This window comes from Panthera onca, chromosome B2, assembly GCF_046562875.1.
Source record: "Panthera onca isolate mPanOnc1 chromosome B2, mPanOnc1 haplotype 2, whole genome shotgun sequence".
Lineage (NCBI taxonomy): Eukaryota > Metazoa > Chordata > Mammalia > Carnivora > Felidae > Panthera > Panthera onca.
Genome location: NC_138343.1, coordinates 30,147,017 through 30,161,830, shown reverse-complemented (window position 1 = coordinate 30,161,830; position 14,814 = coordinate 30,147,017). Strand labels below are relative to the sequence as shown.

At 47.4% G+C, this 14,814-nt stretch overlaps 3 protein-coding genes across 6 annotated transcripts in view; 2 read left to right on the top strand and 1 right to left on the bottom strand.

Moving 5' to 3' along the window:
* LOC132666876 (patr class I histocompatibility antigen, A-2 alpha chain-like) overlaps positions 1-14,814 on the top strand; it is a 538,163-nt gene that overhangs the window by 123,309 nt on the left and 400,040 nt on the right. The window lies entirely within an intron of this gene.
* Positions 321-3,905, bottom strand: LOC144616364 (spliceosome RNA helicase DDX39B-like). Of its 3 annotated transcripts, XM_081795706.1 has the most exons (5): positions 3,696-3,905; positions 1,375-1,483; positions 1,138-1,259; positions 849-994; positions 321-507 (listed from the first exon to the last, which is right to left on the bottom strand). In XM_081795706.1, exons 3-5 carry the CDS (start codon positions 1,200-1,202, stop codon positions 467-469), a joined length of 252 nt encoding a protein of 83 aa, XP_081651832.1. In that variant the 5' UTR covers positions 1,203-1,259; positions 1,375-1,483; positions 3,696-3,905; the 3' UTR covers positions 321-466. The 3 variants fall into 3 exon arrangements, 2 of the variants coding, with proteins under 2 accessions (XP_081651832.1, XP_078302856.1); XM_078446730.2 differs by lacking the exon at positions 1,375-1,483; XR_013555570.2 differs by lacking the exons at positions 1,138-1,259; positions 1,375-1,483.
* On the top strand, positions 3,972-7,093 carry LOC132666871 (class I histocompatibility antigen, Gogo-B*0103 alpha chain-like). Its single transcript, XM_078446718.2, has 8 exons — positions 3,972-4,123; positions 4,410-4,679; positions 4,863-5,138; positions 5,745-6,020; positions 6,135-6,242; positions 6,675-6,707; positions 6,844-6,891; positions 7,021-7,093. The coding sequence occupies exons 1-8, from the start codon at positions 4,051-4,053 to the stop codon at positions 7,023-7,025; spliced, it is 1,089 nt and encodes a 362-aa protein (XP_078302844.1). The 5' UTR covers positions 3,972-4,050; the 3' UTR covers positions 7,026-7,093.

Sequence of the window (14,814 nt, the reverse complement as noted above, 5' to 3'; positions counted from 1 at the left end):
AATATCATCAGTGATACTGCAACATCACTGTCTGGTGACAGGTGGCAGCTACACTCTGGTGAGCACAGCATGGTGTAGACAGAGGGTGAAGTCCCTGGGTGGCAGTGGGTTCTCCGCTCATGGTCCCCGGGTCATGGGATCCAGCCCCACAGGAATCAGCCTGCTTGAGATTCTCTTATTCCCCCCACCCTCTCCCTCCCTCCCTCTTTGCCTCTCTTCCCTGCTCTGGCTGTCTCTCTCTCAAAAACAGAGAATGTATTCAGAATTTGAGTCACTGTGTTGTGCACCTGCAACTAATGTAATCGTGTCTTTCAACTATATTCACAGTTAAAATATTTTTAAAAAGAAATTAATTAGGAAGTATAAACTGTAGGGGTGGCTGGGTAGGTAAGTTGGTTGGGCATCTGACTCTTGATTTCAGCTCAAGTCATGTATGATCTGCTGGTTCCTGGGTGTGAGACCTGCATCAGGCTCTGTGAATGGGTGCGTCCTCTCCCATGACTGCAACTGCAGAGAAAACATGCACAGTTACAATAAGGCATGGGAAGGCTAAGTGAGACTGGCAGAAACACAGACCCCTATACACGCAGGTGTTGGTGTGGGGTGTGGGGTCAGAGGAGACACTGGGATGCAAAAACAACTAACTGGATGAGAGAGGAAAGGGACTGGACATAGAAATGAAGAAAACATCCCAACATGGCATCAAGGTCGGGGGACATAAACTTGTCAGGCACCCATTAGGCATCAGGCACCATTCTCTGCACGACATGGTTCAAGACAAAGTCTCTAAGGAACAAGGGGACTGTGAAGGGTTGGAGGAACCAATTTCATACTCAATCAATACTCACTGGAGGAGGAAATGTCCATCTCATCAGGCAGTTCAGTACCATCGACCTCAGTTTGACCCTGCACGTCACTGAGGATCTTGGCATTGTTTTCACTTGACATAAATGTGATGGACAATCCCCTCGGGCAACTGGCCTGCACAGGCCTCCTGGAAGGGGACAGAGGGTAGCACTGGAAGACCCCAAAGTAGGAAGACACCCAAAAGGAGGGACGAGGGTGTAATGTATGAATACATAGGAAATCAGGGGCTGGGAGAGGACACTGGGAGGTCCGTGTGGGTGTGCAGCTTACAGGTAGGTGTTGGAATCACCAGGCCGGTGGTAGCTGATGGCAGAGTTCACCTGCTTAATGTCCATGCCTTGGCTACATAGGTTGCTGGCCACAAGAATTCGTTATTGAAGACCTTTAAACTACTGATACCAAGAAAGCCTTTGTCAGAAAGACAATCATAAAAATGTTCACAGTCCTTTATCTCAGGGGTCTCATTTCCTCCCAAGGACACAAGACATCTTTCCATCTCTCCCTCACCTCTCCTCTCGGGGCATCCTACAGTGGATGGCAATGGCTGGCAAGTTCTGCTCCACCAAGAGCTGGGCCAGGGCAATGCAACGCTGCACAGACTTCACAAAGATCTTGCCTGTGTGTGGAGAGTGGGGGGAAGTGGGCCCATGGGTGTGTGTATGGGGGGAGAATGACAATGTACCAGAGTGGGAGATTTCTGGAAGTACACCCTCCACATGAAACCACTAAGTCCCTCTTATTCCCCACTACATGATTCCTTTATTCCTCTAAGGATAATTACTTTTCCTTTCTCTCCTTTGCTTTGGATTTTCCTCAGCAAATCGGTCTCTGAGGAGATACAGAGAACAGTAACCAAATCTGGCAGACATGTTAGGAGACAGGAATGAGATACTCCATGACAAAGGGATAAGTATTGGAACTAGGGTCTGGAACGACCATGAACAATATTCCTGCTTATGAAATATTAAACCTAAGACCTACCCTAATTGTGGGAGTAGTTTTAGTGTGAAAAAGTTGCACAATCCATAATCTGAAATAAAGCTTCTCCTCAGGGTGTGATACAAGAAGAAATAAACATATTTAAGAACCCTAACAGGGCCAATGTATGTGGGAATATTTAAGGATTTAAAAGTCCTCCAGATTTTTTTGAAAGTTTATTTACTTATTTTAAGACAGAGAGAGACAGACTGAGTATGAGCAGGGGAGGGGCAGAGACAGAGACAGAGAGGTCAAGAGAGAGAATCCCAAGCAGGGTCCCCACTGTTAGCACAGAGCCTGACACAGGGCTCCATCTCACAAACCATGAGATCAGGAGTCTGACCCTTAACCGACTGAGCCGCCCAGGCTCCCCAAAACACCAAGTCTTTAATTATTATTGATGGGTTGTACGTATTTTAAAATATGCAATTGAAGACAGAAGAAACAGCAGCCCTCACGTTGGGAACAGGTCTGACACTGACAGCTGGGCCTCAGTGTGGACAGAAGCTGACTGATGCCACCACTGGGCCATATTATTCCTGTGGGACAGGAGCCAGTCATCTCACCGAACATCGACAGCACACAAGGACACTCTGAAACCATGACAAAACTTTGTCCAATTACAGACAAAAACAAGGCACCGTATGATCCACCAAATACCAAACATCTCCCCGTGCTGGTTACTGAACAATCGCTGCTTTTACCATTACTTTGTTTATCTCAAGTTTTTATTTAAATTCCAGTTAGTTAACATACAGTTTAATATTAGTTCAAGAAGAATTGAGTGATTCATCACTTACAAACAACACCAAGTGCTCATCACAACAAGTGTCCTCCTTAGAACCCATCACCCATGAAGCCCATCCCATAAACCTGTGACCCACCCAGAAGCTTGACAGTTTCTCAGTACTAACCACATTTTCTGTTGGCTTTTGTGGTAATATTAAAACAAATGGCTTTCTTTAAAAAATTTTTTTAACGTTTATTTATTTTTGAGAGAAAGAGAGACAGTGCAAGCAGGGGTAGGACAGAGAGACAGGGAGACACAGAATCCTAGTCAGGCTCCAGATTCTGAGCTGTTAGCACGGAGCCCCACGCGGGGCTTGAACTCATGGACCCTGAGATCATGACCTGAGCCCAAGCCGGATGCTTAACCAACTGAGCCACCCAGGTGCCCCAAAACAAATGACTTTTTGATAATTCGATTCCACTCTAATCAATGCTGGAACACCTACATTACTCAGTGAAACAACACACAACACGTTACTTAAAAACATTCATGCATTAGTACAGATCCATTCCATGTGCAGATGGGCCTATGGATTTAATGTAACAGTAAAACACAGTTAATGATACTGTTTCAAGCCCAGTTTGCAAAGAACCTCAGAGAAATTACACATTGTGTAGTTTTAATATAGTATCAAAGATGAATATCCATAATTATCTGAAACGGTTATAATACATACTATTCTCCTACATTTGGTCAAGGACATACATTTTTTCATATACTTCAGCCAAAACAACACAATAGATGCAGAGGCAAATCTGAACATCCAGTGGTCTTCCAACGAGACAGACAAGAAAGAGACTTGCAAAAATGTACAATGGAACAAAACCACTATTCTCACTGCCCCTTTTATTTGGGAACATTGGTACTTTCCATACAAACAATATTTATGTTTTCATATGATTGAAAATGAATTAATAAGTATTTGAACCTGTTTTATTCCTACTGCGGTAAATAAAGATCGATATAATCCACAGACACACAATTATCCCTGGGATCCTCACTAATTTGTAAGACTGTAGAGATATCCTGAGAACAAAATGCTGGAGAATCAGTGACTCACACAGCTCCCGGTCCACGGCTCAGGGACACAGTGGGACTAAGAGCGTTCTGTGCAGTAGGTGAGGCATCCAGGCCAAGTCCCAGGTCCCCAGGCCCGCCTCTCAGGGACTCTGGCCCCAGGGCGGCGTCGGGGGCAGGCAAGCCCAGTGTTGGGGAGTCCCCATCTGCCCTGGTTTCACTTCTCCCTGTCACAACCTGTGTCAGGTCATTCTGCCTGGATACTGATGACGCGGCCTCGGTTCACACTCCTATTAGTGTCCGGTTTCCGGAGAAGCCAATGAGCGGCACCGCGGTTCCGGGGTATCAAGTTTCCGCACCCGCCTCCTGAGACTCACATTTGTCCCCAGACCCCGAGGATGCGGTTCGTGATGTCCGAAACTGTGCTCCTGCTGCTGTTGGGGGCCCTGGCCGTGACCCAGACCTGGGCGGGTGAGTGCGGGGTCGGGAGGAAAGGGACTCTGCGGGGCAGGAGGGAGAGGACCGCCCGGCAGGGACGCGGAACCTCCGGGGAGGCGACTGTCCTCCGCCCCGACCCCAGACCCCCACCCGCCTCCGAGCCCGGCCTGCCCTGCCCTCCCCCGACCCTCCCGGACTCCGCCCTGCTCTCCCCAACTCGGGTCCCCCTCGCCCTGCCCTCCCGTCCCCCTCCCCCTGGGACCCGGGCCCCGCGCGGGGAGGAGGGTCCGGCGGGGTCTCAGCGCCTCCGCGCCCGCAGGCTCCCACTCCCTGAGGTATTTCTCCACCGCGGTGTCCCGGCCCGGCCTCGGGGAGCCCCGCTTCATCTCCGTGGGCTACGTGGACGACACGCAGTTTGTGCGGTTCGACAGCGACGCCCCGAATCCGAGGATGGAGCCGCGGGCCCCGTGGATGGAGCAGGTGGGGCCGGAGTATTGGGACCGGAACACGCGGAAGGAGAAGAACAACGCACAGATTTCCCGAGTGAACCTGAACACGATGCTCCGCTACTACAACCAGAGCGAGTCCGGTGAGCGACGCGGGCCCGTGTCCAGGTCACGACGGGCCGGGGTCGCCCCGATTCTCCGGGTCAGAGTGCAAACCCGAGGCCTCGTGACCCCCGTCCCAAGACCCTGGAGGAGCCCGAGGGAGGTTTTAGGCGGGTTTACTTTCGGTTTCACCTTAATCACTGCTGCTCTGGGGGCGGGGACAGGGTCGCACAACATCCAGTGGACATATGGCTGTGACGTCGGACCGGACGGCCGCCTCCTCCGCGGGTACAGTCAGGACTCCTATGACGGCAAGGATTACATCGCCCTGAACGAGGACCTGCGCTCCTGGACCGCGGCGGACACAGCGGCGCAGATCACCCGCCGCAAGTGGGAGGAGGCCGGTGAGGCGGAGCGCTTGAGGAACTACCTGGAGGGCACGTGCGTGGAGTGGCTCGCCAAATACCTGGACATGGGGAAGGAGACGCTGCTGCGCACAGGTACCGGGACCACCGGGCCTACTCGATCTCCCCTCCACTGGGGCTGGCTGCCCACGAGAAAGGGAAAATGGCCTCAGTGTCAGAACAGCGCCCCTCCCCGAGTGGGAAGAGGGAGATCCGCCTGGAAGTTCATATTCCTACTAGAGACTGACTCACCTTGAGGGTGCTTTTCTCTAAAAGAGAGACAGGAATCCAGTCTGTCCCTGGGATGCAGGTTGAGATCATCCCAGAAATAACCCATCAGCAGTTCCCTCGGACCCTGGCAGCCATCCTGTGAACCCTGACTTTCCCTCTCAAGGCCTTGTCTCCATCTGAGAACATGTTTGGAGATCTGACTCCGGGTTTTCTGAGTCACTCATCCTCCACCACAGTCAGGACCACAGTGTGTTCCCCCTTTAGACCAGCAGCTCCCTACCCGGGCTTCTCTCCCTGATTCCAGAACTTAACAAGAATCAGGAGATCCCAAAGGCTAGACTGCTGTCTGGGTTTTGTGCTTCTTCCATCCAGACCAGTTGTCCTGTCCACCTCAGGATGGTCACGTGGATGCAGTTTCAGTGGCCCATAAAGCTAAACCACAGTGTGGATTCTCTGTTTCTTCTTCCTTAGAGTCTCCCAACACACGGGTGACCCGCCACCCCATCTCTGACCGTGAGGTGACCCTGAGGTGCTGGGCCCTGGGCTTCTACCCTGCGGAGATCACCCTGACCTGGCAGCGTGATGGGCAGGACCACACCCAGGACGCAGAACTTGTGGAGACCAGGCCTGCAGGAGATGGAACCTTCCAGAAGTGGGCAGCTGTGGTGGTGCCTTCTGGAGAGGAGCAGAGATACACGTGCCATGTGCAGCATGAGGGGCTGCCCCAGCCCATCACCCTGAGATGGGGTAAGGAGGGTTTGGGGTAGAGCCCCGTGTCAGGGAAAGCAGGGCCCTTCTGGAAATTTCAGAGTCAGAACTGAAGCCAGAGGTCTGGGCCCCTCACCTTCCTTCCCTTTCCAGAGCCATCCTCTCTGCCCGCCATCCCCATCCCGGGCATCATTGCTGGTGTGGTTGTCCTTGTGGTCACTGTGGTGGTTGGAGCTGTGATCTGGAGGAAGAAGTTCTCAGGTAGGAACGGAGTGGGGGGATGTGAGTTCTCTTGTCCCGCTGGGGGGTTTCCTAGGTAGCACATTGTCCTGCCTGGTTCCTGGGAATTTCCATCCACACACATGGACCTGCCCACTCTGGAGCCGTTACTAACATTCACTCTGTAGCAAAGCACATGTGAAAATGAAGAACAGATTTTCACTTGGTAATTCTGGTGACGGGGACCTGATTCCCAGCAGTGACAGGACAGAGAGGAAGGTCCCTGCTGAGGCCAGACCTCAAGCAAGTCAGGTGGTCCTGTGACCCCACACCTCTTTCTTCACGTGTCCCAATCCTGTCCTGGGTGTTCAGTCAGAACTCTGGAAATGTCATTGTGGACCAGGACTAGGAGGTTACTCTAGGATCACATGGCCCACCTGTCCCAGGTCTCTAACATGCTATTTTCTTCCACAGGAGGAAAGGGACCAAGCTATTCTCACGCTGCACGTAAGTGTGGAGGGGGTGATCCCTGAAACCTGGGATAGTGTAGACAGGATCCCATGGGTCACCCCCCTTCCCCCTTGGCTGCTCCTTTAGTCTCAACTCCTATGGCTCTGATCATGTCCTGTTTGTTCTACCCCAGGCGACGACAGTACCCAGGGCTCTGATTCATCTCTAATGGCTCCTAAAGGTAAGACTCTGGAGGGTGAAGTGGGGAGGAGTGGGGGCACTAGGGACACTTTGAGCATGCGTGGGGCTGTTGAGTGTGTGGCACTTATGTGACTGACCTAAATGTGTTCATGATGATTTTTTTTCACAGTGTGAGACCCGCTGCCTGTGGAGAAGTGGGATCCGTTCACACTCCCACTTGGTGACATCAAGATCCCCTGGGGCGCCTGGGTGGCGCAGTCGGTTAAGGGTCCGACTTCAGCCAGGTCACGATCTCGCGGTCCGTGAGTTCGAGCCCCGCGTCAGGCTCTGGGCTGATGGCTCGGAGCCTGGAGCCTGTTTCCGATTCTGTGTCTCCCTCTCTCTGCCCCTCCCCCGTTCATGTTCTGTCTCTCTCTGTCCCAAAAATAAATTAAAAAAAAAAAAAAAAAAAAAAAATCCCCTGACTTTCTGAGGATGGTGTCAGAATGTGTCTGTGTTCCTATTAGCATATTGTGAGGACGCAGGAGACTGGCCCCCATGCCCACCATGACCCCTCCCGTACTGATTCGTGTTCCGTCTCCATCCCTGTCTTTAGTTCATGTTGGGCTGAGTACTGACGCCTTACTTCCCTACTGAAAATGAGAATCCAGATAGGAATTTGTGTTTTGTAATTCTGGGTATGTGGGCATGATGAGGTAATAAAAGAGAGGATTTGTATGGTTGGAACAGAAAACAAATGAAAGCCCTGAGAACCTCCCAGAACCCGCCGTTTCCTGTGCCGTGTCTGTTGCAGGTGGGGACAGGAGAGGGCTGGAGGAGCCGAGCGTGGACGGGGCCTGGGTCCAGTCGGTGCTCAGTGCGTCCTTGGTGTGTCGTGCTCCCTCCTCAGCTGGGTCATTGTCTCTGCTCCTTGTCCTTGTCCCTTCTGTGGAACCTTGTCTCACCAGGACCTGAGATCATAGGGGCTTGGACATCACCTGTCACCAGGACCTTGTGCAACAAGAGCTTCCTGTGACTGGGTCAGCCCAGGCTCCATCCTGGGTCATGACCTCAGCCCCATCTTTTGGGTGTATTTTCTTCTTTGTTTCTGTGGAGCATCAGGCCTGTTCTTGCTCTTGTGTCCGAGTTCCTGTCTCCTTCTCCCCAGATGACCCAGGTGGTTACAGCACCAGGAGTCCTTTGGACTGTCGTTCCCACCGGCCTAGATGGGCCCTGCACACAGGAGTCTCTGTGGTTTGGAGACATGAATTTTCAGATTCATCCATCTCCTCCCTCTAGAGTTGTCTTCTGGATATTCTTTACATCCTGAGGTAGACAGAGAGGAATCTGGGAGTTTCTCATCCTTGTTCAACTTCAGTTAGTTTCTACCTTCCCTGCCTCTCTTCCCCCTCTTCTTGCCCTTAGTTCTGGTAATGCTGGTTCTGGCTCCCATCCACGTTCATGGATTTATAAATCAGGGTCTAATGCAGATTTCTATTTGGTTGGAGAAAGAGTCCCATAGAGCCTGAGTACAGTGATTCTGAAGACAGGACTATAACTGTGTGCTGTGCTGTGCAGGGAAAACACTGTGGGAGGGGGGAGCTGAGCAGAGAGGGTGGAGGGGGGAGCAGCCCTGGGGGAAAGTAGAGGCGGCACTGATGGTGAGGTGGGGGCACTTTGTGTGGGAGCTGCCACGGACCGGCTGTGCCTGAGGCTCATCCAGAAGACAGAGGTCCTCTCCGCTGACCACTTGTTCCACTGACAATGTCGTGTGCCACGTGCAGGACCCGCTATTTTTCTTATCTGGGACAGCTCAGTAAGTAAGAAGAGGCAAATGTGCTGGTCTTGTGGAGAATATGTCCTAGGGGTGAGGGACAGACTCTACTTGGCCTTGGAGCAATGTGGGGACTGAGGGCATTGACCCCATTGAGCAATCAGAAATCCAAGTATAACGTTTGACTCCCCCGAAACTTAAATACTGCCACTAATAATGTACTGTTCATAAGAAGCCTTACTGAAAACAGGAACAGTCGTTCAACACATGTTTTGTACATTACATAGATATGTACATGTATTCTTACAATAAATTAAGCTGGGGAAAATAGTAAGAAACCCTCAGAGAAACTGCATTGACAGCACTTATTGTAGAAAAGACCACATATCGGTGGATGTGCACAGTTCAAACCAGTGTTAATTCAGAGTCAACCGTATACTGTATAAATGTGGTAAATAAGGGAAGTGTTTAAATGGAAATTGGTAGGTGCTTTGAGGAAGGTGACCCAGAGAATTACCTGTGTGGGGACACTCAAGGTGGCTACTTTACTACGGTGGTAAGTGTGAGCCTCCCTGGGAAGCTGACCTCAGGAGAGATGTGCAGGACACAAGGAATTGTTGAAGAGCATGTCTCAGGGAGTTCTTTCCACGCAGGGGAACCTCCAGGCACATGCACTAGGGCAGGAGCATGTCCTTGTTCGAGGAAGGGTGAGAGGCCACTGTGGCTGGCGCAGAGAGCATGTCTCAGGTGCTCAAATGCGCTCAGATGTCTAGGTTAGGATTTGAAGGCTTTTGAGTTTTCTCTGAGTGACATGTGGAGTCCCCGGATGGTTTAGATCAGATGGTTCACGTCGTACTACTTGTCTTAGCAGCATCTGTTTGCTGCTGTGCAGAATCGAGAGGTGAAGGGCGGGACACCAGTAGGGAAAGTGTAGGAAGCCAGTGCCGTTTCAGGAGGGGGGATGTTGGATTTATTTTGGGGTTTGAAGAGAGACAATAAGAGGGAGTGACTGTACTCTGGTTAGTGTCTGCGTGTGTGTGTGTGTGAATGTTCTGGGTACATTTAAAGATGAACTTAGCAGCATGTCCTAATGTATTATTTCTGTGTTGTGAGAATGAGGAATCAAGGACAGCACCCAATACTTCAGACTGCAAGAAGAAAGGGGGGTTGTCTTCCAATGAAACAGGGAAGATTTTGGAAGTAGGACATTTGGGGAAGCAGCATCACAGGCACCCCATTAGGAGTGTGGAAACTGAGATGATTAGAAATACAAGTGAGGTTGGCTGTTGGATACAGATCACAGGGTAGGAGAAATATCTAGGTTGAAAAATAGATATGGATGTTGACATCATATAAATGATGTTTAGAGCCTTTAGCATAGATGAGGTCACCAAGGGGATGATGGCCATAGAAGAGAAAGGAACAGGACCAAACCATGGACTCACCAGCACTAAGCAAGCTGATCAGAGCACACTGCACAGTTCTGGTTCTGCACCTAGAAGGCACACACTCCAGGGAGACCCAGCCTTCAGTGTGCACAGGAATTTCCTGAACTTAGGAAGAGGTAGACATTCTGCAATAGAGTATGAGATTCTGGGTTTATAACAAGTTTGGTGCTGCTTCCGGTCTTCAGATCACACACTGAGCACCAAGCACATAAAGCAGGATTCCCACATGGCTGTGCCTCACCCTCTTCTGTGGGGCTTATTAAGTAGTGATTCCTGGGTCCACGCCCAACACTCTAACATGGTCGGTGGGGAGAGGACTGAGCATTTTGTAACAAACCCACAAGCAACCCCGGGGTTCCACCAGATAGAGATGCAGTGAAGTCATTGATGAGAGCCCTCATTGTGGGAAGGGGTCTTACATCCACATTTAAATGTTGTTTTTTCTAGCAAGAAAAATGCAAGACCTGCTGGGAGACACATATTTTCTCTCCCAGGGTGCAGAGCCGGGAGGCAGATTGAGGAAGTGGTTATCAGCTCAACATAAAATCTCTGAGATAACAAGAGTGTAGATTTTAAATGTTTGCACCACACAAAAGGAAATGGTAACTATGTGACAAGGTGCAGGTCTAGGCTAATGCTCTGGTTGTAAGCATTTTGCAGCATAGAAATGTATCAAGTCAAGAAACTGTAGCCTTAAACTGACATAATGGTGTTTGTCAGTTATATCTCAGTAAAACTGGTGAAAAGAAATCTGAAATCATGCTCTCTAATGCTATTCCCTAAATCGACTTCTGCCTCTTTATGATACATGTGCACAGTTACAGACTGGGATGAGAGAAAGAGAATGTGGGGCCTTGTTCTATTTTAAGGAATGTCACAAACCAGGCGTGAGGCTACACAGATGGGAACAGAATCCACAATGGACCCCAGGGGGAGTCTCACATATAGCCAGGGCCCTGCTCCTGGGTATAGATGTCACCCTCACAACAGAGTCCCCTGACATAGGACACTGGATCCGGAGGCTAGGACTGCTGTTGCTGCTGCCCCTTGCAACTGCATGACACCACTGTCATTCAAACACCTGTGCCAAATGCCATGTAGTGCAGTCCCAGCCTATCTGTCCCATGTCCTGAGAGAGATTCTGGCAGGTGGTCACGTGACTGTGAAGTTTCATGTCACGTCCCATGCAAAGTGGGTTCTCCTCTCCATGGTCTCTGCTCTCTGTCAACATTTTTAAATGTGGAAATTTTTCATATGGGAAGAGGATACTAGTTCTGGGCATGGAAACCAGGGGCCAGGAATGGAAAAAGAATGAGAAATTGCAACATTTGGAGCAGTGATTTGAGACTACAACTTGATATGATACATTGTAGGCACTCAGGTCAGATTGGAGGAAGGAGTGACTAAATATGGTGTCTTTCAACTTTTTCCCTTGATAGTTGTTATGGGGTCCAGCTTTTGTCTACTCCAGTTGTACTGACAAGTAAGTGGAGTAGCACTTTCGGATGATGAAGTGATTGTTCAAAATGTCTTCTCCAGCCTTTGTCTCTTTCTAGGATTAAGTAACCCAGATCTGTAACACTTCAGATGATCCTTATACATACACTGACACTTCATATTTCTTTGTCCGTGCAGAGTATCCAAAATTTACCAGGTTTTATGTGACCCTCACAAAAGTCTGCAAAATCATTCCAGGTTAGACATTGTGCTCCTCCACGTCTGGTCCACGAACAGCTAGTAACCAAACTGTTTTTAGCAGATCCAATGACTTGATATACAGGCTTATTATTGTGTTGATTACCAGTCTGAGACAGGATAAGGTTTCACTTTCTTTTCTGTCTCTATCTGTTTGTGGGCTGATGCACATTCACAGACCAGCGCTGGCTCACACAAGACACAGATCACCATTGGCTTAGGTAGACTTGTATTCTACCACCTCGTCTGGTGCTGGATAAATCTCAGAAATGAAACAATTGTGAATGGGGATCCTCTTCCAGTAACACAGTAGACTAAGTTTTAAGGCTGCCTCTTCCTATAAAAGCAACTAATCATGATTTATACATATATGTATAAAATAATATGTATAAAATATGTATTATATATTGTATATATTTCACCCAAAAGAAAAATCAGGAGAATAATAATCATTTAGGCCAAAATATAATAATGGGCAAAAAGCTAGGGATGATCGTTGCTCTGATACTCAAGGTGTATTTCAAATCTAGAAAATCTTAGCTTGACTTCTCAGGCTCAGGAACTTACTAGACAGGAAATAATGCCCAGAGCTTATTCTATTTCATGAGAAACATCTCTCCCTGAAAATATGGGAGTTAAGATTCATAGATTCATATCCTCAGGAAAGGGTGACATGAATCACATCAACTCTATCTTCAAGAACAAGAAGAAATTATTCTAAGGAGGTTTGCTTGGAGCTAACGCAAAGTGAGCAAAACAGCTACTTCAAAGAATTTGCAACGACACACTAACCCTTCTGTGATTTGTAATCCAAATTTGCTTTACTATTTTGGGTCAAAGTACCTTCAAGTCACTAGTTTAGTTTATTATTGTCCTGGATTGATATTGACTCAAATTTATAAGAAAGAAACAGATTTCTCTAGAGAAATCTACATTTAAGCTATGTGTCAAAAAATTTGCAGAAAGAATTGCACAAAGAAAAAGAGAAACTCGCAGCATGAAATGTAAAGTCCAAACGGGAGAAAGACTGTGATTGAGTAGCTTTAGAAAGAATAAGTAGTAAAAAGAAGGTCATAAAACTTCAATATTGCACTCATAGGACATAAAATATAACATGACCAGGATATGATATAAATATATAAATATATGTTATTTGAATAAATATTAGTATATGACATAAAGAAAAAATGCTAGTAAAGACAAACAGCAACATTTTATAATGATAAAAGTATCAAACTATCAGAAGGATGGAACAATTCTGCATATACAGTCACCTAATAACTCAGTGCCAAATACCTGAAAACAAAGCAGACAGAACTTGAGAAACAGACAATACAACAGTAATAGTCAGAAACTGCAATATATCACTTTCCACAATGGATAGAACATCTATGCAGAGATCAATAAACATAAAGAAGATTTGAGCCGTACTGCAAACCAATAGTACAAATCTGACATTTATTGAACATTCCAGCCATCCACAGAACACACATTCTTTCAAATGCACTTGGAGATTTCTTGAAGATAAATCATATATATTCCATTATACGTGTGTGTGTGTCTGCATGTTAATGTGTGTGTGTGTGTGTGCGCGCGCACGTGCGTGTGTACCACCTCTTTTTTATCCATTCATCACTAGATGGACATTTGGGCTCTCTTCATCGTTTAGCTCTTGTTGATAATGCTGCTATAAACGTTGGGGTGCATGTACCCCTACAAATATGTATTTTTGTACCCTTTGCGTAAATACCTGGTATTGCCATTGCTGGATCATAGGGTATTTCTATTATTAGTTTTCTGAGGAACCTCCACACTGTTCTCCAGAGTGGCTACACCAGTTTACATTCCCACCAACACTGCAAGAGGGTTCCCGTTTCTCCACATACTTGACAACATCTGTTATGTCCTGTGCTGTTCATTTTAGACATCCTGGCAGCAAAATGTGAGCATATTTTCTTCCATTTTTTTTTAACATTTGTGTTTATTTATTTATTTATTTATTTTTAATATAATTTGTTGTCAAGTTGGCTAACATACAGTGTATACCGTGTGCTCTTGGTTTTGGGGGTAGATTCCCACGGTTCATCACTTACATACATCACCCACTGCTCATCCCAACAAGTCCCCTCCTCAAAGCCCATCACCATTTCCCCCTCTCCCCTACCCCGTATAAACCCGCAGTTTGTTCTCTGTATTTAAGAGTCACTTATGGTTTGCCTCCCTCCATCTCTGTGACTATATTTTCCCCTTCCCTTCCCCCATGGTCTTCTGTTAAGTTTCTGAAGTTCCACATATCAGTGAAAACATATATCTGTCTCTCTCTGACTGACTTATTTCACTTAGCATAATATCTTCCAGTTCCATCCACGTTGCTGCAGATGGCAGGATTTCATTCTTTCTCATGACGTTAGCATATTTTCACATGTCTGTTAGCCATCTGGATGTCTTCTTTAGAAAAGTGTTTTCTAAAGTCATGTCTTCTGCCCATTTATTAACTGGGTTATTTGCTTTCTGGGTGTGGAGTTTGCTAAGTTCTTTATAGATTTGGGAAACTAATCCTTTATCAGATATGTCATTTGCAAATATCTTCTCCCATTCTGTAGATTGTCTTTTACTTTGGTTGGTTGTTTCCTTCCCTGTGCAGAAGGTTTTTATCTTGATAAACTCCCAGTGGTTCATGTTTGCTTTTGTTTCCCTTGCCTCCAGCAATTTGTACAGTAAGAAGCTGTTATGGATTTTGATGGGTTCCTATCTCAAATTTAGGTCTTTCATCCATTTTGAATTTCCTGTTGTGTATGGTGTAAGAAAGTTGTCCCATTACTTTCTTCTTCCTGTTGCTGTTCAGTGTTCCCAACACCATTTGTTACAGAGACTATTTTCTTTCCATTGGATATTCATTGCTGCTTTGTCAAAAATTAGTTGACCATGTAGTTGTGGGTCCATTTCTGAATTTTCTATTCTGTTCCATTGATATGTGTCTGCTTTTGTGCCAGTACCATACTGTCTTGATGACTACAGCTTTGTAATACAGCTTGAAATCTGGAATTGTGATGCCTTCAGTTTTTTT